At 40.1% G+C, this 26,165-nt stretch overlaps 1 protein-coding gene across 1 annotated transcript in view; it reads right to left on the reverse strand.

Moving 5' to 3' along the window:
- Positions 1 to 26,165, reverse strand: part of SORBS1 (sorbin and SH3 domain containing 1) — a 194,427-nt gene that overhangs the window by 68,125 nt on the left and 100,137 nt on the right. Inside the window, exons 7-16 of the mRNA XM_018564475.1 lie at positions 26,040 to 26,066; positions 25,838 to 25,950; positions 20,614 to 21,381; positions 19,323 to 19,667; positions 18,481 to 18,619; positions 15,197 to 15,226; positions 10,083 to 10,261; positions 6,393 to 6,456; positions 2,423 to 2,497; positions 1,587 to 1,649 (exon numbers count right to left, since the gene is read on the reverse strand). Of these exons, the coding sequence (XP_018419977.1) occupies positions 1,587 to 1,649; positions 2,423 to 2,497; positions 6,393 to 6,456; positions 10,083 to 10,261; positions 15,197 to 15,226; positions 18,481 to 18,619; positions 19,323 to 19,667; positions 20,614 to 21,381; positions 25,838 to 25,950; positions 26,040 to 26,066 (1,803 nt within the window). The remainder of the gene's footprint in view (positions 1 to 1,586; positions 1,650 to 2,422; positions 2,498 to 6,392; positions 6,457 to 10,082; positions 10,262 to 15,196; positions 15,227 to 18,480; positions 18,620 to 19,322; positions 19,668 to 20,613; positions 21,382 to 25,837; positions 25,951 to 26,039; positions 26,067 to 26,165) is intronic.

Below are 26,165 nucleotides of genomic sequence, written 5' to 3' on the forward strand. Positions count from 1 at the left end.
AATGTAACTGAGTATATTAAACCTTTTTTTTTAGATATGGTTTAAACACCACAACTCTAACCTGTAGTTCTATATGTTAAAAAAATGTGCACTTTTGATTTATTGTCTATAAAATGATTGCTGAAGTTGGAAATATTCACTGTAAAAATGAGTAGGTGTGCCCAGTGTAAGCTGTGTCAATTACTAGACACAAGCATATCATTTGATTAGGGCAACATTTGTTAAATTCAATAGCACAATGAGCTCCTGCCATTCACAATTGTTCGCTTATGTTTAAAGCCACATTGCCAACTTTTACTGAATATCAAGGTAATGCCATTACTTTAAAGTAATATTATAGTCAAAAGGTTTTTTTGCCCATAGTTCTCCTCAGACATATACTAACGTCCTCTGGTGACCCAAAATGCTATTGCCTGCTATATGCTGAGAGCGCCGCAGTCGGGATGGATCCCGACAATGCTGTCGAGATCCAGCCCGCTGGCTGATTGACAGGTGGCTCAGCCCCTCTAGAGACAGAGCCAGCTGTGCCCGCCCCCTCCCCATCCGTTACTCCAGTCAGCGCCGGAGAAACGGAGAGGAGGGGAAATCCCTGCGCGGAGTGGTGACTGACAGTCACTGCTCTCTGCAGGGAGATGATGGGGAAGTGAGCAAGCCGGGGTGTGTTTTCTGTGACTTCCCGATCCTGATCTCTCCTTCCTTTCCTCTTCTCCAAGCTAGTAGATGAACAGCTGCAGGAGACTGCTCTGTGCCTTGTAACCATGTTTTCAACAGGAAGATCAGGGAAGCTGAGCAGAGACAGTTGGAGCCAGTTGTTTAGAAACATGATGACTAAGTGCTTGGACAAAAATGTAAAATAAATACTTTGCTGAGCAATGTAAATTTTTGTGATCTGGATTCATTATTGAAAACGTATGAGAGTTTAAAACTGTGAATAAATTAAAGTGACATTAAACCCTCAGATTTTTAAACATAAACCAATACTGTAATGTGTGCCTTACTGTAATCCATGGTAGTTTCCCTTCTCTTTGCTGCTCTTCCTTTTAAATCCTCATGTCTTCTCATGCTTGGGGAGAACTTCCCTTTGCAGCTGAGTGCCTCTTCCTGTAGTGCTGGCTCAGGTTGCAAACCTACACACAGACACCATGTATCCATTTAAGAGACAAGGCAGTCTGCTGCAAAACAGAAGTTCTGCCCAGCATGAGAAGAGATACAGATTTAAAAGGAAGAGCAGCAAAGAGAAGGGAAACAACCATGGATTACAGTAAGGCACACATTACAGTATTGTTTTATGTTAAAAAATCTGAGGGTTTAATGTCACTTTAATTAAATGGAGCCAAATTGATTTGGACCTCTAATTTGGTACAGATAAAACATTTCCTGCAAGCAGGATAATACGACTGTAAGAAATGTATTTTTAGTGTTAATTCACAGCAAACAAAAGCGGAAAACACCACTGCATGTCCGGGCCCAAATCTGCTTCAGGTTATAAGGAGCACACAAAAAAAATGATAAAAGTTATACAAAAGAGCCAAACAGCCTTGAAGCAAAGTATTTACATCATATCTGATTGTGATCTTTCCAATTACCTTCGGAGCTAGGGCTAGGAGTAGATACAGGAAACTGGTAGGTGGGAGTGTAGGGATTGAATTCTGCAGCAGAGAAAAGCAGCACAGAAAAGCAGAGGACGTTCAGCATGTCTATGGTTATTTCTAAACTTCAGCTATGCAAGTATGTCATCCCTGGCTCATTACTGAACAACACCCAACACACAGCTAGCTATTCCTGCACGCTGGAAGATGAAGTCTCATCGTTTATAAAGCCTACTTCTGCTTTAATACTGTTCTGAATGCAGAGTTCTTTTTTTTAAAGGGAAACTATAGTACATTTTCTGTGAGTTACCAGAAAGCATGATATGGGTTACATGTATTCATGCTTGCTATTCCATATTTTGATTATAATTCATATTGGAAATTCTCCTTCTGTGCATCAGGGAAGGTTATTGCCATCCCTGCTAGAGGACAGATGAAATAAGATCAAAAACCACAGAGTCTACTGTTTTCAGTCAGTCTGATGGCTGATGGACTTGCACCAAGACGGAGGATCAGTAAAACAATATCTTCTTGCAGCACTATTAAGTAGGAAGCACAGTCATGTGCACATACATTTACAATTACGAACTATACAAAGAAAAAGGCTTTAGAAGGCATAATAAAATATTCTAGTCACATTCAGAGATATGTCATAAAATACTTCAGAAGTCTATAGATTCCCTTTAAATGTGTTAGGGCCATATAATATAACACTGTTAAAATGTTAAAGCACTTCTTTTAAACTTGGGTTAAGCAAGCAGAGTAAACGTTGCATTATATCTCTAGATATGACATTAGTACACATGTCCACTCTCAAGCCAGTCTGATGATACCTTCTGTTTTAGGCTTGACCTCAGGTAGTTCAGGAAATGTGTATGTTGGAGTATAAGGGTTTTCTTCAGTAGAATCTAACAAGAACAGTAATCATTGGAGAACCAATCAAGGTTCAACAGAAAATAAAAACAAAATAATAAACGGTATGAGACAAAAGCATACTAGATTAATTTTCTATTAAAAAGATGGCACACTGCACAGATAATCTTGAATTAAGACAACTGCTGGGCTCAATCCTTGGTCATAAAGAAAACATTGACCGAAATATAATGCCTTTCACATGATAATTAATCTGCTTAATCTTCACTGTGATATAATTAAGCAGGTCATCTTGTGAAATCAACCCATCCATCACTGCTTGAACATCCAAGCATATGAAAAAAATTGGAGACCGCACGCCAGATGCCTACTATACTTAAAATGTTATTGTACCAATGTTTACTCCATCTGCCTTCTTAGCTCGATGTGATGTCACCTCACCAAGACAAGCATTTTAGAAGTTGCGGTGAAAGGTAATTTTTGCATCTTTCTTCTGAAGTTTTACCTATTTAAGGCTTTTAGTTAGCATTGTTTTTAGTTCGGGATGTGGAGACTACAAAGTTTATAGACCTTGCATTTTCAGGCACTGTCCACGTGAAACAGATAGCTCCAAAGCATGCACCTGTAAAAAACACTTCAGTAGTGGCATCTCCCGTGTTTCTATTCTATCAGATTCTCTTTAAGATCTACTCTAGTTTTGTTTAATGGTTCAGTCCACCATTTACAATGGCAGTTGGGATAAGGCAGAGGTAGCTCTGGTGGTCTAAGAAGCCAGAGGGAGAAGCAAATTATAGAAAAGAATGTGATCATTGTGACCGGATTCCGAGCTTTTATATTTTCCTAAAGTTTTGTTTCATTAATCCCGTCTTCTTCCCAATAATGTTTGTGGTATCTAAGCATGGCCATAACTAGGGATGCACCGATACCGGTTTATAGGTATCGAGTATGAGTACTGATATTTTGCAGTCGGCGCTCGCCAATACCGAGTACCGATACCGCTTCTTCCGCTGGCATGGAGCCGGCTTCCCAGGCAATCAGGAAGCTGGGCAGCGGGTAAAAACACGTCGCCCGGGAAGCTGGCTCCATGTGTGGCCGGTTCGATGCTGATTGGCCGGGAAACCAGCTTCCCAGCCAATCAGCATGGAGCCGGCCTAATAGCCGGCTCCATGCTGATTGGCTGGGAAGATGGCTTTCCAGCCAATCAGCATGGAGCCAACTTGGCAGGCAATCAGGAAGCTAGGTGGTGAGTAATGACTCGCATCCCGGCTTCCTGATTGATTGGAAAGCCGGCTCTACGCTGATTGGCTGGGAAGACAGTTTTCCAGCCAATCAGCATGGAGCCGCCTGTTCAGCAGGCTCCATGCTGATTGGCTGGGAAGCCGATGCTGAGTGGCTGGGAAGGCAAATTTCCAGCCAATCTGCATGGAGCTGGGAGGTGGGTTATTACTTGCTTGCCCGGCTTCCTAAATTGCCAGGGAATCTGGCTCCATGTTCCCCTATGGCACTGCCGGTCAGAGGAAACCTTTCTCTGACTGGAAGTTCTGGTATTGGGAAGGTATCGGAGCATTTGGGCGAGTATTCACCCAAATACTCGCTATCAGCACTAATACCGATACTAGTATCGGTGCATCCCTAGCCATAACGATCGATAAGAATTTTGACAAAAATTTGTAAAAATGTGCGCCACCAATACTCACAGCAAATGTCAAAAAGAATCTGCGTGTAGTGACATCTGCTGTCTACACAAGAAGTTCTCAGATCTGTTGCACTGCTTTATTTCATCACCTTTAAAAAAAAACTCCAGGCAAATAAAATCTTAAGTGCTCATTTTGCTTAGAGAGCTAAAATAACAGAGATATAGTCACCTGAACTAAAATCCTAGCTGGCTCCTCTGCTCCAGTGGTCTAAGGTCCTGCTAGTCATCACATCCTATACACTGCATAGGACATGAAGCCGAGGGACAGTCCATTGAGGAAGCGGAGGAGGAGCCAGGCTGGAGGGACTGGTTAAGGAGCCATCTCCCATTTAATGGAGAGGAACAAAAGACATATTTAAAGTCCAGACTTGTTGACAACCACGGCTCCCTCTATAGATACAGAGGGGGAGTGAGCGAAGCTACCCAGAGATAGGATGTTTGTTATTATCAGAATTACCAGGTGAAAATTAAAGGAAAAAACTTTTTAGGAGTTAGATATGCTTTAGGTCTCCTACAACTTAACCTCTCTGTATTGCCATATCGGCAAAAAAGAAGGGGTACCCATCAAAAATACACCAAAACATTCATAAACTTAAAAACCAAAAGGCCAGGAAACATTACTTCGGCCTTTTTCAGCCCTATATCTATGACTAACTTTTCTACAAACAAAATGTTAGTAAAAATATCGGGAGCACTAAAGTAGCATACAGTCCTTTCTACGCAGGATATAGCAGAGTATAATTTCCACTGATGTGGCAGACCGTGACGTCCGAATGCATATTTAATACTGGGAGTTATTTAATTGTATACAGATAAAGACGTCAAATTAATTATTTGTGCCAAACATTCCTGCTGTAGAATACAACTGTGATTTATGATAAGGAGGAATTCTCTTTGGAATAGCTTGGTGCCTGCAAACCGTAAAGCATTTAACTGCAAACAGGCAGAATTAAAATACCATTAAATCACTAATGACCAAAATAACTACCAATTTAGTAAACATTAAGAGGTAAAGGATTCCTGACACCAGAAGTAAATAGCTATTAAAATCAAAGGTAAAAGAGACCAGCAGACATTACATGGGCTGCCAACTTCATGCATACTTGTTCCTGGTCAGTATTAAAAGACAATGGAACAGAATAATAGTCAGACAACTCACACTGGTCATCCATGGCAGCCTACGTTTTCCCTAAGCACAGGTGTAATTGTATATAAACTGCAGCTACACCCACACCCCACAAGCTAAACCACACTAACCTCATCCCCAAACTGCGTATTTACCTTAACTTCAGATTCGCTGGCTCTTCCAGTTCTTTCAGCCTGTTCTGCCGAAAATCTGATCAGAACTTGAATAGAGCCATATGCCATGATACACAGTCCCATTCAACTTAAACTCTACAAAGATTTTCATGAGGAGAAGCTATAAAACATCAGTAGCCAGCGGCTCTGAACTAAGATAAGTACGCAGCTTGTAAGGGGAGGTGCAGTTTAGCTTAGGGGGGTTGAAAGGTGGTTTTAGTGAAAGTTTCCAAGGTACACCATTCCTTTAAGGCTGGGTTCACACCAGCTATGCGCTAAAATGCTCCGTGGCTGATGTCTGCTGCTGGGTGGCAGCGGTGTCTTTTTTCTAACATTATTGGTAGTGTACAAAGAGTACAGCTCTCCACACAGCAGCGTGGTGACCTCAGGTGCTATCTGGTGTGCTGCAGAAAAATGCAGCACTGTGGTGTAAATGTTGCACATAAAAAGCCATTGTTTTCTGTGTGCCCCAGTGGTGACTGCCATTGATCTAGTGACTAAAACACAAGTAACCACCTACTAGCACAAAAAAGAAACAGAAGCCTGCATTTCTCCTATCATTTTGGTAAGATAACCTCTGTGCAATACAGTTATGCCATTTTACCCAAAGGGGGTTATTTTAATTTCTACGTACCTCTGCCTGCAGACAGCACCCAAAAAATGGCAACATTGTAACATGCACAAAGTAAATGAATGAACTAGACTACTCAGATGTTCTTGTGGTTCAAACACAAGCACCTCTATCAAGTTTAAGAAAAAGGAATGCATTTAAAGTGATAAAAAGTTCCAATTTTAGATAATAGGCTTCTAAAACATCGTAGTGAGCACCGTCAGCCATATCAACTACTCCAACACTAGATTTAAAAGTCTAGTGCACGTCAATCAGAGCAGAATTGATCTAGTTTTGATAGAAAGGTCTAAGCACTAATCATTACCTCTGTTTAACTTATGGATCTGCTTGAACATGGTCTTGTACCAGTCCTTTGATCTCTCCGTGTTCTGAAAAACAGAATAAACTTTATCAGCCTTAAGCAGAAATTATATCATTGAAGGACACTCTCAAGTGATATATAGCAAGCTATAGCAGAATACAAATTCCCCATACCCAGGATTAACTTAAAAGAGAAATTTTAATACCTGAAAGTATTCCAAATCCATAAATTGTAGGATTTCACAGAATAAAAAATGGCTTTATCTTATGCCAGAAGTAAATAGTGCAATCTATTCACCATAAGTCATTTTAAAGCCTAATCTCCAGATTAAGATGCTGAACATTCAATTGCCCCACGAGTGGCAAAAGGAAGAACCCTCCCCAAGATTCCATCTTGAGATATAAATCTATTTAAAATATCGCTAATCATCAATACAAGAAAGAAAACAAAGCTGCTTTGTATTTGTAAAAGGAGGGACACTAATGTGCAAATTCAGAGAAGGATCTTCTTGTCAGGATCACTGAAATGCTAGCAGAAGTTAGTTGGTTACAGAAAGAAGATTTACATTTTAGGTGCGCTGATTCTTTAATTCAGATGCCAGGGTCTGAACTGGAATAAGGGTTGTGTATATGCATGTAAAAAAGTATTTGCCCCCATGATCCATCCAGTCCTTTGAGCTGGAATGCTATACTGCTGGTATGTCCTCTTGACACATTGGTAAAACTATGTGATCACAGAAAGAAACACATACACAAAACATTCATTTGTGGCAACTGGTTTGAGCGGGCGGACCTGCGGAGAACGTTGCATACTGCATGATATCTCAGATTGATGCGATTGGTCACTTTTCAATAACTTTTGCTTAAGAGTCAGGTAGAGATTGTGAGTGTTCAGGTTCTGACAAAAGAGGCTTGTCCTCAGAAACACGTCAACTGAAGGGAGGGTCAGCATGCAGATGGCTTCGGCTTAGTACCAGCACTTTCTTTCCCTCACCTTATTTTCGTGCATTCATCTTGATGTTTTCCTGAGATTGTATCGCTTCATGCTCCTTTATACAGGCTGGTTTGTGAGTACCTTTCCAGCTGTCTTTTTTATCTGCAATAAATCAGTTTTACACTATGGAGGCGCTCCTTTTGCTTTGTTTTAATCAGATTTCCAGTTTCCCATGACTGTGAGGAGCTGCCCCCATGTGTGTTTTGGAGACCATTTTCAGGAGCAGTTACTGTTTTTGGCGCCTGTGATTTTTACAATTCATGCTCTGTGCTTATTCTTCATAGGCTGCTCATAGACCGTCTGATATCTTCTCTACAATGAAGAGCAGGGCGATATTTGTCATCCTTAAGTCAGCCAATGGCGTAAAGAGACCACTCCCTCCCCCAAAACTGATATGGCAATGACAGCTACATGGACACATTGGTCCTGCAATTTTCTGTATAAAAAGGTGCCTATACACTCTGATTTTCATTCGGAAATCTTCCACGAATGGTCTTTCGAACAATAATCAAACAGTTGATGGGACACCAACGTTTTTTTTCTATTGTAATCCCACTCTAACTTTCTCGCAGGGAGAGGCTGGAAAACTTTTTTCAAATCGAACGAAGATCAATGAATTCATAGCGTTTTCATGCGGAAAAAAAATTACAGCAAGAACTCTGCACATGCGCAAACGAAAATCCGTTCCGTCGATCCCCAAAATTCGGTGAGGTAGTATTGCTAACAAACGATTATCGAAATTGACATTTGTCTGTGCTTGATGGGCTATTTGATATGGTCAGAGACTACAGGCATGCTACAAGAGATGGTCAGAGAATGGTCAAGTCTAGAATCGAACAAGGGTTCTTGGCAGCAACGAAAAGTTCTGATCGAAAATCTATATGAGTATGGCCGGCTTAAGAAAGTGAAAAGTCAGGTCTGAGTGGGTCAACAAGTCTAAAAAAAATGCAGCAAGTGATAAGGAGCACTTCTGACAGCCAGACGAGCTGGTTGCTGCCCCCAAAAAAGTCAGAGATGCCGCACTGCTTACAGGTGATGCTAATTTGTGAGCATGTCTTGTAATTACCAGGCTGTTTGCGGGACCAACCATGCAGGATGCAGAAGTTTGTTCAGCACTGCTGAGCTTTTTCCCTGTTCTTAGCATCTTTCAGCACTTTTTTAGGCACTCAGGATTAATAATTCAAATAAATGAGGACGGAACTGACAGCAAAAACGCACATTACAGCTTACCTTCATTTTCATGCACTATATAAAGAAAAGAAGATTGCAAATCTTGTGTCTATTCTTTTGTTTGGCTCAAAACTGATAATTTGACCCAGTGGTTAGATATACCTCCCAACGTACTGCGATAGGAAGGAGGGACATCCTTTAGCATGCAAAGTACACAACCCCTGCCACACCCCCAGTTACACAGATAAAGTAATCAAATAATAATTTGATATGAAGGTTGCAGAGGTTTAGTGTAGTGTAACACTTTTGGTTGTTAGGTATGGCATTTAATATAGTGGTTTACACATCTGTTGAAAAAGAGGGACAACTCAGGAGCAAAGAAAGAGGCTGGAGGACAGGGACATGTGGTTCCAAAAGAGGGACAGTCCCTCCAAATGAGTACAGGTATGAATTAGAGACAGCTCGCCAGGTTTCAAGAATATCTGCTGAGCGCCTAAATTTGGCACCTGCAGGGAGAGGGTTTAGTTAATGCAAGTGATAAAAAATAAAAAGATTATGCCGGGGTGTGTCTTCATCTGTTTCATTACACAGAACAAGGTGACTTATTAGTGACTTTTGAATACAAGTACTCCAATAAAAAAAGCTGTACATTATATTACTTTTCTAGCTGGCCCTTTGGAATGGAACCTAAACACCATGCTGACCATATCCATAAATATGGATTTATGGGTCCAAGGGTCTTCTTCATTTATGGAGCAAATACATACTGCTAGTTCCTCCCCACGCGTGCTAAACCTCCAAATGCCACTCTGGCTTACTCAGAGTGCTCTTTATGAGTACATCGGAATGGTGAAATGCATTGGGTGTTGAGCACGTGTGGGGAGGAACAGTATGTATTTGCTCCATAAATTATTTTTGTACCTTTGGTGAAGACCCTTGGAGTGTGGCTATTTCTGGATTTGGTTGCTATAGGGAGTGGCGCACTTGTTGGCTTGCACCTGGGATGCAATCACAGTGTGAGCTGGCTCAGGCATTTGAGCGGAGTTTACTGGGGATAGCCATACTGGCCATAGTTCATTTATTGAATCTGTGGCATGGAATTTATTTTATTTAAGTACATTTCACTGAAACAACAACATATAACCTACCCTAACCCATGACAGAGATACATTCAAAAAGAAAATATCTAACAAACTAATTTCATGAATTTTCATGAATTTCATAGTACGTGTAGAAATAACCACAAATCCACATTCTAAAGAAATGATAAATCTTTCAACTAAAATAAATCTCCATAGAAATATACATACAACATGCACCTATATACTATCCACTAACTCTGCTGAAAACATCATGTTGCCTCTAATACAGCTAAAGTGACTTAAAGTAAAGCGCCATCTGTGTCATCCATAGCAATTAAACTTTACAGAATAACAATTGCAGCTTAACTGGGTTAGTGTCCTCGTTAGAACTTTAGCATTTACTCATAACACAGCCAAATCATAGCCAATGCATTAGGTGTAATCCTACCCGGAGAGGAATGCCTATGTCTTCTGCTGACATATCTCCTGTGTAATGAAGAGAACGGGCTTCTCTCTTTGTACTGTCCATGGCTGCTCTCTGCATAGGGGGATTATTCTCTAGTCGCTTTCTCTCCGGCACAATTACTGGCTCTGTTTTTCCATTGGTAGAGCCATCCAGCACAGGATCTGTGAGCGGACACAAAGACATCTCATGACACTGGTGACATGGCATGTTCACAAACAGGACAAAACAACTATAATACAGAATGATTACACTGGAAATGAACAGCATGCTGGAAAAATACATTCCAGAAATGTTACTGAGAGCGTGTGATGGCTACAATGCTGAACACCATTATTTCTACAGAACAATGCTTCACCTTCAAGTCAGAAAACGCCAAGAAACACAACAAAAGTCATAACACAAGGACGTACCATGTGTTTATGTAGTCTAATGTTCTATATAAAGACCAACCCACAGGTTCAGTATTATCTCTTTTTTTTTTTTTTAAATGGTACTTACTTTTAAGTTTAGTAATCTATTGCAACTAATCAGAGTTCACTCAGTGGAAGTCCAAGGTGGACTATGTTTAACTGGGTCTGTTGATCAGCAAATGCTAACCACTCAACCTCTCTTGTACTGGTTTGATTTCAATAAAAACAATTATCACTGGTAACTGAACTTATGAATTAAAACCCTACTGAATAAAGCCAGCTGAGTAATTTAATGTATGCTAATTATATTTGCTGCTTAAAACAGTTTATCTTTTTGTTGGCGTTTAGCAAATAAACCAACTCCTACTCAGTGCATGTAATAAGTAACTCTGGATCTCTAGAATAAATCAGAGTTATAATTAGAAAGCAAGCCTTACAAACACAAGACTTCTGGCTCAGGGTTGCAATTTCTTTTGTTAACTCGCTTGGTAAATGATTGATTCATTATATCCGAAAAACATTTTACGTGTTTCCAACATGTTTTTGTCTTGAGACGCCACAATTTCCAGAAACAAGTTTTCAAGCAATAGATTGGATACGTGTTGTTCATCCACATCATTCAGCATGACTGGGAAATTTGACATAAAGCACTTTGTCATTATTGTCCCAATTAGAAGCTGAACTCAATTTGATGTAGGTTAATGGGACAAACAATAGCAGCCTAGGATTGGTGGTGATGCATGGCACCCAAATGCCACTAGCCTTGCTTACCTGCAGGTTTAGTAAGATTTACCAGCAATGGCAAAAAACTGATCTATGCTAAATTCTGACAGGCGAAGGGCACACACTGGTCATGGCTTTCCATTTGAGAAGTGCCTGACAACTACATCCTGGCACTGTGAAATTGCACTTTCAGCTTTATAGGGAAACATACTAAATTTGGTAAGATTGGGTAAAGTGGACCTAGCATCAGATATTTTTTTTCATGTTAACTGCACGCATGCTAGGTAATGGGTATAGGTAAATCTGGCCATACACAAATAGATTTCTTTCCTTCAGCCTCAGAGCTAAACGATGGCAATCTAACAGATTCATCCATCCTCATTGAGCTATTGTATTTCGACAGCCAGCTCCCGCCACCATCAGCATACCCAAACAGCGACTGCAGCTAATTGACTGAAACCTCTGTATGACGGACCATTTTCATCCTGGCTCCTTTGACAAAAATTGATTGAGTAATTAAATTTAATAGTGTATAGCCAGCTTAATACCTACAGAGGCCACAGTACTCCGCCTGACAATACCGTCATGTACTTATCCTTCCATAAGGAGGACAATGCCTTGGATCAGGCACTATCTTGGATCAGCATCTACTTCCTGGACTAAGAGGCTAGCTTAGAAATCATACAGTTGCAGGTGCCCAGTGGCGTATCCAGGTCATGGCACATGCCCTGGGCGCCACCTGTAGGGGCAGGGGGCATGGCTCTATGGGTCAGCAAAAGTTAGCAAAAGTTAGCCAACCCAACAGCTGTTTTTCTTTCACCCTGGCAGGCGTCCCACCCGCATTTTATAGTAGATACGCCTCTGCAGATGCCTGTGCAGTTATTGGTTGCATTCACAGCTTGTGATTGCTACAAAGTAACAATGTTGCAGTCTGGTCACTGGAGGAGAGGAGAATGAGGAAATGCTTCCTCTTGCCTGCAGCAGAATGATGAAGCTAAAATATGGCGTTTCAATAATTTTCAGCTTTTCTGAAAAAATATTCTACAGCTGTATAGTTTTAGAAAATTATTTCTGTAGACTTGTAAAGTTACTGGCAGGTCCACTTTAATATGTACAACTGCCAAGCCGACTAACATACGGTGTAGTGATGGGCAATGTAACTTTTACTAAATCGAATATTTGATAACTATGCTCCCTGTATATGAACATTAGGGATATATTTAACATACTTATATTTATTACCGTGCTATTACCTGTGCCTACTTTAATGATAACCCCATAAAGTGCTATTTATACAAATCACTTCTACATCACAGTAAGCTAAACTTTTCAAACAGCGAGACCAGTTAGCAATTATCATCCTGTAACATGCTCATCCATATTCTGCCTCCCAATCTGGCAAAAAGGAGTATCTGAATATTTTTAATCATGTGGTTTGCCACCAAAATGTGTAGCAGTTATTAGAACGCTACACTCAGCTGGTCTCATTCCAGTGACAGCAGCAATTATATCTCAGATTCATTCCAGACATTTGCACAGCTTATTCCACCCACCCACAGCTAGACACAGAGAATTCCAGTATAAGGAGTCAGAGAATAAAACATTAATAATACAGGAATTCTCTAATTACAGCAAGCTGGCAGGTGCCCTTTTTACATTCTGCAGCATACATGGATTCTGTGTTTTTAATGAAGCTGCCTGAAGCATCTGACATTGTTAAATGTGACACACTGTACAATATGTCCAGCTGCAGTGTAAATACACAAATGGTTGAGTATGAATACCTGGTACTCTGTTGTACAAAAATAATGTATTCTCCACAAGAGGGCGCCTAATAACTGTTTATGATTTATCATGACAGGTTTAGTGTAGTGCAGTTTAGAAAAACCCCATTACAACACATGCATTTGAACACATTTTAAATAATTTTGAATGCATTGTTGTGAATTTGTTTCCGATTGGCTTTCAAGGAATGCACCACTGTGGAAATTATATGCTGTAAAATGCATATGAAAACCACTTCTATGGTCTGTTTAACATGCATTTCCCACGTGATACCATTCACACTATGGAAGGTGTGCTTTCTGAAAACTGCAAGTAAATGGGGCAAGAACAGAATTGATAAAACAATACTGTTTAAAATAAAGTTACATAACTTTCCATGCTACTTTTAAGTGCAGGGTTAGATGCAATAGATCTATTGTGCAGAAGTGTAAACAGGCCCTAAAAGATAAATCTAAAATTTTGAGTTATGGTGGAGCACTGGCGGTAAACTGACTTGATATAGAGGGCCTCAACTGTGGCCCTGGACATTAGAAAAAGGGCAGCAAAGAAAATGGTAAGAGAATGTGGGTATGCTTCAGGAGATGGTTAAAGACTGCAGACCTGCTACTAGTGACATGTTTTAGGAGACTGGGGACATGTTGTTACAAGACTTCTAGAGATTACTGCCATTACAGTTCATTACAGAAGCAACTACAGTCCCAAGTAATAAAACAGGGAAGGCCGCTGGTACCCGAGGGTTGACAATAAGTACCAAAGGGTTTGGGCCACAAATTTGGCACCAGGGTGGTAGAGAGACATAATTGGTGGCTGAGGTTGCTGGATTTGCATTTCTATAATCTAATTTGCGGGGCTTTAAAAAACAAGTATAGAACAACGTGATATTTTCCGTGTATCCAGCAGTCTGCTGAGGACTTTTATTTCTTGAAGACTCTTTTAACAGAGGTGACCTTTCACCTCTGTTATTTTCAACTCTGACCCATCGTCTAGTTCTCTAAACATTGCTTTTTATTAATTCTTTATTATTCTACTTTATTAAAAATTGACAAAGCAGGACATTGCATCTTTCTTCTACTTTGTGATGGCACAGGGAGATTCAGAAGCAGTAACCCTGACTAGGATATCTCTCATCTGGGAAATATATAAAGCTGGATGGTGGCGTAACTCACTGATGCCTTCCTGTCTGTGGAAAATAGGTGGCTAAATGTAAGTAAGGTAATATTCAGTGACAAAACCTCAAATAATGCTAACACAGAGTATAGGATATGGTTAGAAGTGCGCTTCTGATAGGAGGTTACATGATGCTGCAAGTGTAAAATTCTCACTTCCTCTTTAGATTTGTAATGCAGACTGCAGACGAAGGTGCTCTACGTACAGGTGCATTTATATATACACCACTGCTTAGGTGAGCACAACAGATTCAAAGAAAACCTAAGAGGATATAGAGGCTGCCATTGCTGACGTCCTACTAAAAATCATTGTTGCCTGGCTGTCAGGCTAAATCATTAGAATTTTTATTATTTAGTTACTTACATTGGATAAATATGCAGACCAAGAGTTCTGACTTCACTTGCTGTATGCTTGTTCCTGAACTGCGATTTAGAAATTATTCAAGCCAGAAGGAGCAAGGCAACTGACATTTTAAGAGGAAGCCAACAATAGCAGCCTTCACGTTTCCCCAAGTACAGGTTTTATTTAACCGGAACCAATTTTTAAGAACTGGATGAAACTGCAACCACTAAACATGTAGCTTTCATCCACAGTGGATCTGGCTGCTATCAATACTTTTCTTAACTTCAAGTTTCATAAATCTTTTGGCCCATTCAATATTCCTGAAATTTGGCATGCACTAATAAATTTAATTTGCAAATTACAAGCAGGTAAATATAACAAACGATATGGTTTGCCAATTTACCATTAATGCCAAGAATATATTAAGTATACATACATTTTTGTATTTATTAGGGAACTGAAAAAATATATTGGCTCACTTTAAAACCTGACACTGGCTTTAACCAATTTTAAATCCGTAATTTTCAGTCTATAACTGGCATTTATATACACTTCTATGAAGGCTGAATATAGATTCCTGTAAACTCTTTCTACCAATTTAGTGTTCATTTCATTAAGTAATAATTGAAGCAAAGCACATGACAAGCGTGGATAGCATTGGTGTCATACCTGGCAAGCTACTAAGACGTTTTTGCTGCTCTGTGATAAAAAAGCAGAGAATATGTGTAAGACAAGGGTGTATTAAAACCATGCATAGCACATCTAAGCTCTATGAAATATTCAAAGATCACAGTGACATTGGGAAACTATTTTTTTCTGTGAAGCACACCAAGAAAAGTGAATGGCACAATCAAAAGCATAAAGAAGAAAACATTCAAAAAGCAGCACTGACAATAAAAGCAAGAGGCATTAAAGCTGAACTCCAGCCAAACAGCTAAATTCACATTTGTGATTCTGTATAGCACCTTTTGTGATACACAAACCTCTGCCACACTATAGCTAGGGTGGGGGTTCACTGTTGACTATTATAGTTGAGAAAAACAGTGGTTTAACCTCCCTGCTTGGCAATACAATAGAGTCTATTTGGCTGACACAGCCATCCCTTCCTTTTTTAGTCTAAGTGCTGTTGTGCAGATGATACAGGAAGCAGATATAAAGGACAGAGTAAGGTGCTGCTGTATTTGTTTTAGGATATTTTAATGAATACATAACTGCATTTAATTTTTTTTTTTTCATAAATAACTGCTTGGAGTTCAGTTTTAGAGAGATACTATCAGGGAACTGTACATTAAATGAAAAAGGTCAACAGAAAATGATTAATGTGCAAAACAATTTGGTAAAAAATAACTCAGTTTAATCAGCAATAATACAAAGTTGACTTAAACAGTAAGCAAACTAATTATACAGTAAAAGCTCAGGCCATTCAACTCTACTTGGCCACATGGACTCATAGTAACATGGCTAAATCCAGCAATGATGATTCAGTATATCCATACACCAACTGACACTTGTGCCTTGATGAAGGGACCCTGAACTGCCCTGAAATTTGCTTTGGTTTCACGTTGACATTTAGAAGAATTCTACTTAATAAAGATGAAGATATGCTGGTGACATTCTTATGTGTAAACCTATCATGAGGCTGGATTGTACTCAACAAATGGACCTCTCTCCATATAGTATTTACTATTTTGTATATTCATTTTTTAAATCTGTGATACTCCATTTACTATATTATGAATTCCAATAATGATGCAAGTAAACACACACGGAATGATCAACCATCTGATTGCATTGTAGTATAAATAAAGATGGAACAATCATGAGCTGCAAGCTAGGCCAACTCATTCAATCTAGCTGCTGCTGACTTCAACTAGTGCAATTTACTACACATACACACTGAGCACTATAATCGCTCTGACCCAGCAGGGTACACTGCTGTGATTCCTCTATTGCGGAGGTCAGCATAATCTGAATTCAGGAGCTGTAACATTCCATTGGTTCCTGTGTAGTAAGTGGGCAGAGAGAGGTCAACTAACAATTACATGTTGTATGGAAAAGCAATTATAGCCTGTGCTATATAATTCACTAGAATTGTGAATGCAAGTATTTAGCTGGAGGTGCTGCTCCGCAGGCAGAAATATTTATCATACATTTTCATATCATCATACAATATTCATATTTCACATCTGTCAGAAGCCAAAGAAAAACTAAAAGTGCTGACCAAACACTCTATAGGCATCTCTGATATGGACTCAAATTCCTAAACTTAAAGTGAACCTGTGCCCAGACTAGGCACACAAAATTATTTCTATTTTCTGAACAAGCAGTAAAAACACTTTAAAATAAGCTCTTATTCACCTCTTTAGCTCAATGCATTGTGGAGAATTAACCATCAATGCTTTTCAATTACTTTTTATTACTACAGAAAACTTGGCAGCCTGCCGGCCATCTAATGTGAGCACACAGCATGCTTTTCTAAGCTGCTAGAAAGGGAGTGGAACTGGACTTTAGACTCTTTATTGTGATCTTTGCGGATCATGTAGAATGAATTACTTCACAGTAGGGATACTAGTATCGGCATTCGGACTGATACAGGGCATTTTCAGGAGTACTTGTACTCCTGAAAATGCCCCGCTACTAGAGGCTGATACCTAGTATAAACTTTTTATTCGGGTCGGCTGCCGAGGTCCCACGCTTGTGGGGGCCTGAGGCAGCCTTCTGGGGACCTGACAGTAGCTGTCTTTGACACTGCCTGCCAGGTCCCACATCTCCACCTCCACCTTCCCGGCTCAAGCAAAGCTCGAGGCAGCCCCACACTGCAAATACAGCTTTAGAGTGGGCACAAGACCAGCACCCGCTCTGTACGGCTCACTACGCTCCAACCCAGCACCTGTCCAAAGAGCCTTGGAGAGATCCATAGGCAGCCCTGCTGATGTGTATGCAGCGCTGGAAAGATCCAATAGGCAGCCCTGCTGAGTATGGGCAGCTAGAGGGGTCAGGGATGGCTATTTACTGCTTGTTAAGAATATGTAAATGTATTAATGTCCATACTATGGGCACAGGTTATCAATAAAACTATGATAAGATCATCCATAAAACAAGGGAAGATCCTGTCTCAGGAACATCCTTCAGCTAATGGATGAGGTTTTTGGCTTGGGCCTGTATTGGCCTGTTATTTCAAAACTTTGCTGGCAGTAGTACTGCTTCCTTCATGTGTGGTGCAGGCACATTGTAGCAAGATATCTTTCGGCATCCTCTGTGAGACATGGGGGTAAGGGAGTATGGCTTAAGATAAGAGTAACAGGCCTATGTGTTGCTGCGGCCTAAGAAGAATTCTGAAGTGCCACTTGCAGAACTTTATACAATGTTTCTTCACACCTAAAACCACTGTATATACACACACACACACAAATACACACACGCATATAAATGAGGTATCACACAGCACTCTTTGACGCATATAAATGAGGTATCACACAGCACTCTTTGACGCACTGACATGAATGAAGCGTCAGCCCAGTTTGCAAATGTAGCATTCCATATGTTAGGGTACTTTTTTAGGCCCACAATTGGTAAACCAGCCTTCCCTGGATGCAAAACACAACCAGCAGTAATTGTAAGAAGGAGCAATGAGACTTTCATTATGAAATCTCAATATTGTAGAATTACTAGGTGAAAACCTCACCACTGGAGTCTCTGAAAGAAGAAGCAAGCAGACAATTCAACTTTCGTGTGATCATCCTACAATCAGGTATTACTTTTAGATGGAGAAGGTTTTATGCAGAGAAACTGCACTTTCTGGAATGTTTTATGGTATGTTGACCCTGAAATTCTTGCATGCTCTATCAAATAGAATCTAATAAGGCGTCCTGGGAAAATCATCTCGGTAGCTGCAGAAGGTCGGTAGTTTGCTTATTTCCATAGTCTCCAAACAGCTACATGGAAAAACTTACCACGATTATGCTGCAAAAGTACTATGGTAGGATTTACTGTGGTAGTGGATGGGTACACCGAGTGTTTGCTTGTTGGTACAAATGAATACGGTTTATCATTGTTTACAACGTGAGCTGGAACTTCGTCAAACACAGGCTCCTGAAAACAAAGCACAATGGGTTTATTCACATCACATTTGCAAACGAACAAAACAACATCATTAAAATGAATGACAAGAGAAGAACATTGCCCTCCTAACAGATCTCCAGTTTGGTATCATATTGTTACAGATCATTAAGTGATATACTCCACTCCATAACAGCATCTACCTAACAAGTGGAAATAGTGACAGGATCTCTTTAACAGCAAGTAGTCAGACATGCAAACACATGCAGTATCAAATGAAACTGGATCACTTGGCTTGACTGGGATGAGTAGAAAAATAAGCTTTGCATCGTCACGCTGGACATAGACAACGAGACGCCTGCAGAGCCACTTCAACTATGAAAAACAGGTGTGCTATCATCCAGAGAGGAAGGCACTCAGAATGCCATTACACACATTGCTCTGTTTGTTTATTTACCATCCCATATAATGGTTAGAAGTCACACACACCATTATATGATAATCTACAGTAAACGAGTACAAAACAATATCCAGAAATACCAAAACAGCAGTTACAAAAATGAATGTCCAATAGACAATACAACAGTTTCATCCAAACAATACATGCACTAATATAAGAGTAAAAACGGTTAGTCATGCTTTGTTGCAGAAGGCAGGCATTGACCTGTCAGGGTTTAGTAAGCTAGTAAGAAGAATTTCACGCTGTGAGTAAATAGCGAGGGTATTGGCAGCTTACTGTGGGTAAGATGGCGTCACTGCTATCAAGTTTCGAGACTCTGTGTGAGTATTCCGATGGCACCAGTGAAGGTGGTGGAGAGCAAGGTGGTAGATTGTTTGGAATAGAATAACTGGGAGAGTTGGGTCTATCGTGTGATCCCTTTTGCAGATGAGGGGGAATAAAATCATCAAGTGTCGGAAAAGCCAAGTTAGAGGTGACAAGTTCTGGGGAGGCTGAGAGTTTGCCAGCGGGTACAAGAGGTGGTGGTGGAGTGCTCGAAGTGCCTTCTTGCTCTCTTTCAACTTTAACCTGGATGAGTGGGACTACTATAACCTCAGGCTGAGCTGTGACTGAAGTGGCATCCTGTGGGAAAAAGGTGATGTTACGTAGGACGAACATTTGTACACAAGTGTGCAGCTGTGTTATGACATGCAGTTGCATGTCGAGAAATAAAAAACAAAGTGCTGCAAATGCTTGGAAAGAGATGGCACAGTGATACATAAAGCCCAATATTAACAGATAAATAAAGAAAATGCTAGTTTGAAAACAAAACAAACAGCCAAAACCAATACCACCTTTCTAGCAAATTTTGGTATTTTTCTACAGGATAGTAAATCAACTAATGTTGACTAGTCGTCTTGTCTCTTTATACCTCAACAAGCTCTTGAATATTCTTGTTTGGAGTGGAATGTGCTCAAATTTTTTAAATGTTGACATAGTACAACTGACTGCAGACATAAAATGCTGTGTCTGTTCAAGTATTACTTTGAAAACATTTAATTGCTGTAGAAGGTACTGCTCTGAGTACTCTTTACCCTTTATAACAAGCAATCTGATAATTTCTTAACTGATACAATTGATAACTCAAGAGCTTGTTCTGGAAAAATAAATAGTCCGGTAACGACTCCTATTTACAAAATTGATTGTGTCATTTCCAAGTCTAACCACATCAAATTTGTCAAAAAGGTGACTTACACCGAAAACAAGTTAGAAAGAAAGTGCATAATCCTCGAAAGCATCTATACCTGTACACTTCCGCCAGAATTAATAAATGTTGTTGAATTGGGCAATGAACACAGAAAGATACAGGTATAAATTTAAAAAAACAACTATAACATTACAAAGACAAAAAGTAAAAGTGCTACTTAATTAAGTGCTATAGAATAAAAGGGTGTCAGGTTACTCAGGAGTGGAACAGATGGTACTCCAGCAACACGTAAAAAGTAACAATAACACAGGGGTTAGTAATGAACACAGTGGAAAGTGATGAACACAATGGGAAGTAATATAAAGTATATGAAACAAGTACCATGCCACGGAATCTCTGTACCCTGGGGGCTTGTTTTTGCTTTGATGGAAAGAAGGGCTCCTTTGCAGTCATGTTGACACGGCCAGCAGGATGCTGTCTATCTGGCTCTGTGCGTCCCATATCTTGATGTAGAGGGCATTGACTCCAGAAAGTATCTATTTCACTGCAGCTAATAGAATCTTTACTTGGGACAGGGTCAAAGAATGGCCTTGGAGGGATGGGAGGTGGGGATTTTCCGGTGTCTATTATCGAAGGAACAATGTTTGTGGCTGGTGATTTAGTTACATCAGATCCCAATTCAGCACTCTCGGTTTTATCATGTGCAGCGCCGGTAGGATTTTCAGATGCAGCTGAGCCAGTGTTGTTAGATAAACAAGCTACATATAGACTGCTGACCTTTTTATCGGCTTTGGGCTCATGACTCAAATTCATTCCAGCAACGCTTCTTTCTGTACTGCTAGACTCACTAGCCTGGTGTTTAGGTGATGTGCTGGATTGCAAATAACTATCAGCATGCTCTGCTCTGTGCATAGGACAGCCCAGGATGGTTGTGTGATCTCCAGAGATGCACTGGATAGCAGTGGGAGTACACATGGTAGAGTGGCGTGGTGTGCTAGAAACATGCGGTGTGTAAGGCTTTGGAGCGCTTAGGTAAAGCCCATCCAGGATAGGCACCGGTTTCAAGTAAGACAGTTTGGTGTTAGTATGTGGGCGCCATGCAAAGCTCTCCTCTTTGGGAGGAGGGGGGATTGGAGGAGGGACCACTTTCTACATGGTTCATGGAACACAAAAATGTAGGAAAATGAGAAAGGAAAGAAATGGTCAAAAAGGTTAATGAGTAACAAAGGAAAAACAGGTATCTGAAAAGTTGCAACATTGAATATGGAAATGGATGTCTTCATTTAATGAACTGTTGCTGCTTTATATAACAGGATTTTTGATGGATTGGAAGGGTATAATGTTGTGAATTCCATATACACAAATAGGCAAAGAATGTAAAAAGATGAAAGCGATGTTTACTACAGTAAAAAAAGTGGTTCACGAACAAATGAATAAAAACAATTGTATCTAAGTGCAAGATTCCTTCAACATCTCTTTTTCACTATTGTTTGTATGCATTTTTATAAAGCAACATGTCTACAAAAAGCAAGTTACACTTTAGGCAAGTAAACCTATCTGGTAGACCATTTGGAGGCATAGTGGGAAATTGTATATATACAGGTGAAACTCGAATAACTAGAATATCGTGCAAAGTTCATTTATTTCACTAATGCAACTTAAAAGGTGAAACTATATATGAGATAGACTCATTACATGCAAAGCAAGATAATTCAAGCCGTGATTTGTCATAATTGTGATGATTATGGCTTACAGCTCATGAAAACCCCAAATCCACAACCTCAAAAAAGTAGATTATTACATGCAATCAATAAAACAAGGATTGTACATAGAACAATATCGGACCTCTGAAAAGTACAAGCATATATACTTTCTGTAAAAGATGAATACTATAAGTAGAAAGGAGTTTTAGTTTCCACCCTTAATTTCAGTCTGATATAGAGTAAGCTTGGTCAAAATAATAACATAGAAGGTCCAAGAGTTGATGTGGGACTAGCGATAAATGGTAGTGTTGTATTTCAAATAAAATGCTTACCCTAAAAGTAATAAAGAATACATTTGGATGTTGTTAAACTGGAAGGCTTATGTAGTAATGTAGGTGGTTGGTGGGTTATATTAACACCTTGTTGTTTGGCTTCCCTCTTCTTCTCAGCAAGAAGTGGGCACTTCTTCCCCTTTTACCCAGGAACACACACAATGTGCACAGGGCCTCCGGAGGACAGATAACCGACTGGCCCCAACAGACTGCCCTGGGGAGGAGGTTATATCTCCAGAGGGAGGAGTAAATGGGCAGGGAACCCAGAAATGCCAGACTCAGTCTATCCTCCTCTCTGCATGTGCCTGCAAAGGTGACAAGTGGGAGCTGGGGCGCAGTGGTGGAATATGGAATGGTAACATTGCTAGCTGGCAGAAAGATGCAGTGTCTTGGGTTTTGGGGTACAGTGTTGGAGTGCTAGGAGACGGGGAGGTTGAGCGTTAGGTGTGCTGGGTGATAAGGGAGGTCCTGGCTGGCAAAAAGGTGCAGTGTCTGGGGTTTTGGGTTGCAGTGTCAGCAGTGCTAAGAGGCAGGGAGGTTCAGAGAAAGGGAGCAGGGAGGGTGCAGTGTTAGGGGTGTTGGGTAGCAGGAATATGCAATGTCAGGGTGCAGAGTGCCAGATATACTGAATTCTTCTGTGCCCAAATGCAAAAGCTGTCTACTTGTAAGTCTGTAGAGAGGCTTCTTCCACCCAATATGGTGTGCCACCCAATATGGTGTGGGCTCCTGGCCTGCATCACCTGCTGATCTAAGATAAGTGCAACAGGAATTTGGTTAGCATGGTAAGGGGGGTTACTGGAATTAGGTTATAAAACCAATTTAGTTAGACTTTAGGCCTCCTTCAGACCCATGCATTGTGGTAGTTGTTGCAGTGCAGTGCCATATATTTAGAAAGGCACCAGAGTGCACAAGTACAGTAGACTTCTTGTGCTAGGAGTTGATCCCGTTATCTGGGAAGATTGCTGTAGGTTAGAGGAGATCAGCAGTACTGTTACTAAATTTTAGGTCCACTCTGGGGGTATTGTCAAGGTAATGTGACATGGCCTTCTAATGTCCTCCTCAGTTCATACCACCACCCTACTTCCTGGCTTCTGCAGCTTACACAGGCATTGTAATTTCTCCCCTGGCAGCTCACACCACCACCTCATGGCTGAACTTTGCTGCTGGAGGGGTGGACTGCATCTGGAGTTGCAGCTGACAACTTTTTGCAAAGACACCACTCACCACCACCGAGCCAGCTACCCCATCCTGTCACCACAGCAGCTAACTCCCATCCTCCCCTTCTGCTCTCACCACCTGCCCCACATGCATCCACTTTGTTTGCCACTCCTCCATTGCCTGCCTCTGCAGTAATGCGCACTTCTGTGCTTACCGCCACTGCAGTGGCTTACCAATATACATATATACACACACACACACTAAAAAAACATTTCGTACTAAAAATAAGCTACAATTATTATTTGTGCAATGTTTCAACTTGGCATGATTGTGATTCTTAATATTTGGGACACAATCTATTCCTGAGATTCACAGCTTATCTTGGCATAATGCCTCTGATGGGTTATTGTTAAAGTGTTCATCTAGCCAAAACATCTTTGTAGTTTTGGAGAAGGAAAGGGTTAAAATTATTGTCAAGTTGTTACTGCTCTGTGTCCCTGCTAAGGAAATGTATCTCTCTATTTGTCCTGGTGTCAATGGGACAGAGTCATACAAAATCCAATATTTTATGGTTATCACCAAAACAGCAGATATGGGGAAATCGTCTAATAGGGAACACCTGTTCTGGTGGCAATTGTTTAAAAAAATATTCTCCAGCACTTTGAAAAGCTGTCCACCCACTTCCTGATGCGTCTCTGGGACAGGAAGACTAGAAAAAAGTTTTGGCTAGAGATGTACTTTAAGCAAAAAAAAATTGTATCTATAGCCAAAAAATATAAGCTTTGGATAGAGTAGGAAAAGGATAAAACTGATCAGATTTTCTCTTTCTTTTGCAATGTATGCCTTGTTGAGGATATTTCACCTCACTTTCCATCCTGGAGACCCAACAAGAAAAGAGAGGAAATTCCTGCAAAATATCCCCATTAAAATATTTCCCCCTTCTGTGCTGGCGACAACTGTAAATTTGGGCTTTTCCATTACTTTGGCATTCCAAATTACAATGATCACAAAGACAAATAGAGAGGGTGAATCAGCAAGGAAACAGACAGCAAAAGGACAGAGGCTCTAAACCTTCCCCACTGTACCCAAAACTAAAGATATATATTTTTTAGGCATCAATTCACACAACACTAATAAATTAGTTTTCTAATTATTTCTGATGCACACTGGTGGCCAGATACTAGCAAGCAATGCGATAGATTTGAGACTCTATTATAACAACTAGGCCACTTGGGCTTAACTAGACAGATACCCAGAGATTCAAAGAGCTTGAAGTGCTCCTTATTGCACGTGTTAAGAAATCCATGTGACTGGGTGGTGCTTGTTCCCTTTTGTACAATAAGAATTTTATCTTGTGTGTCCCAAAAGCGTGGCAATAAGATTGAGTGTAAGCAGGTCTCTCCCCATCCATCAATTCCTGATTAGAGACATGCTGGTCTATGGTTACCATTAGGCTGCCTATCATATTCAAACTAAATAAATGTATTCCCCAAAAGCCTGATTACAAAGTGCTAAGAGTTCGCAAGCCCAGGATGTTGCATGTATCTTTTTCCCTGCAAATTCTTTATGGCTTAAAATATATATCACATGTTCAAAAGAGGAATTTATGCATCTTCTTGTGACAGAAAAGTGAAATTAAAATGCATTTAAACTTTCATTTAGCTATTTCATATTTTAGGCTGTCAATGCAAAAGAAAAAATCATGCACAGTGTACAGTCTGTAACGATGGTGTGTTTGGCACACAGAATCTCCATTTATAGAACCTAGTGCTTAAATAACCGAACATGCACACATTTCTAGCTGCAGAATAACATAGAATATTAAATAGCAAAGAAAGATCATTCTCTGTCATTATTTAATCAAAGTTCTCTTTTACTAGCTGCAGAAAAAGAATTGCATTAAATGCAATATAGAGACCCTCTTCAACCTGCAACAAACCATACTGCAGAAAAATCATAATCATGTAAATAAAATGTATTCAAAAGCACTGAAGTCATGCTCAATATACCAGCATCTAATTAATGCAAAAGTAATTTAGCACTGTCCCGAGTCTACTCTTTGCTTTGAAAATGCAGCTGAAAAAGATGACGGACCTCTTTCACTGACTTGCAAGTGAGTATAGTTTTGTCCTATGAACACTATCACAAGAGAGTCAGTGAAAGATCTCATGCAGACAGGCAGACCATTCCTGTTCTTAGTAGTGAGGACCTTGAAAAAGCAAATGTCAATTTGAATTATTGAAAATTGAAGTGGTGCTTTATTACTGCACTTCCATGATGTGTTGGTAACTAGAACGTTAACTATATAAAGACCTTCTTTAATACAACAATGGGTAGTGAAAGCTAGAATGTCAAAAAAAGCACACACACTAAAATTAAAATCAAACATGTCCGAGGACAGTATTACAGTACCTGAATTTTGCTGTCAGCAGGAAGATTAGGGCGGACACTCCGGAATCCTTTGGCAGTCAGAGAAGAGTGATGAGAATCCCCATTAGATTCAGCTACTGAAGCAGGCCTGTCATCTACACAGATGGAGAATAATTTTCAAGTTTGATGTTTTGTTATAGAGATCGCTGTCCCAAAAACATAGATTTGTTGAATGTTTTCTTACCTGCCTCTCCTTCAGCTGGCAAGTCGCCTTTTTATTTAAGCAAATGAAAAGAAAAATGAGAAGGAATCTGTTAGACACGAAATACATATAAAGATGAATATCACTCTATTGGGAGCTACGAGTATC

Source organism: Nanorana parkeri, unplaced genomic scaffold (genome assembly GCF_000935625.1).
Source record: "Nanorana parkeri isolate BGI_ZX_2015 unplaced genomic scaffold, ASM93562v1 scaffold753, whole genome shotgun sequence".
NCBI classification, from domain to species: domain Eukaryota; kingdom Metazoa; phylum Chordata; class Amphibia; order Anura; family Dicroglossidae; genus Nanorana; species Nanorana parkeri.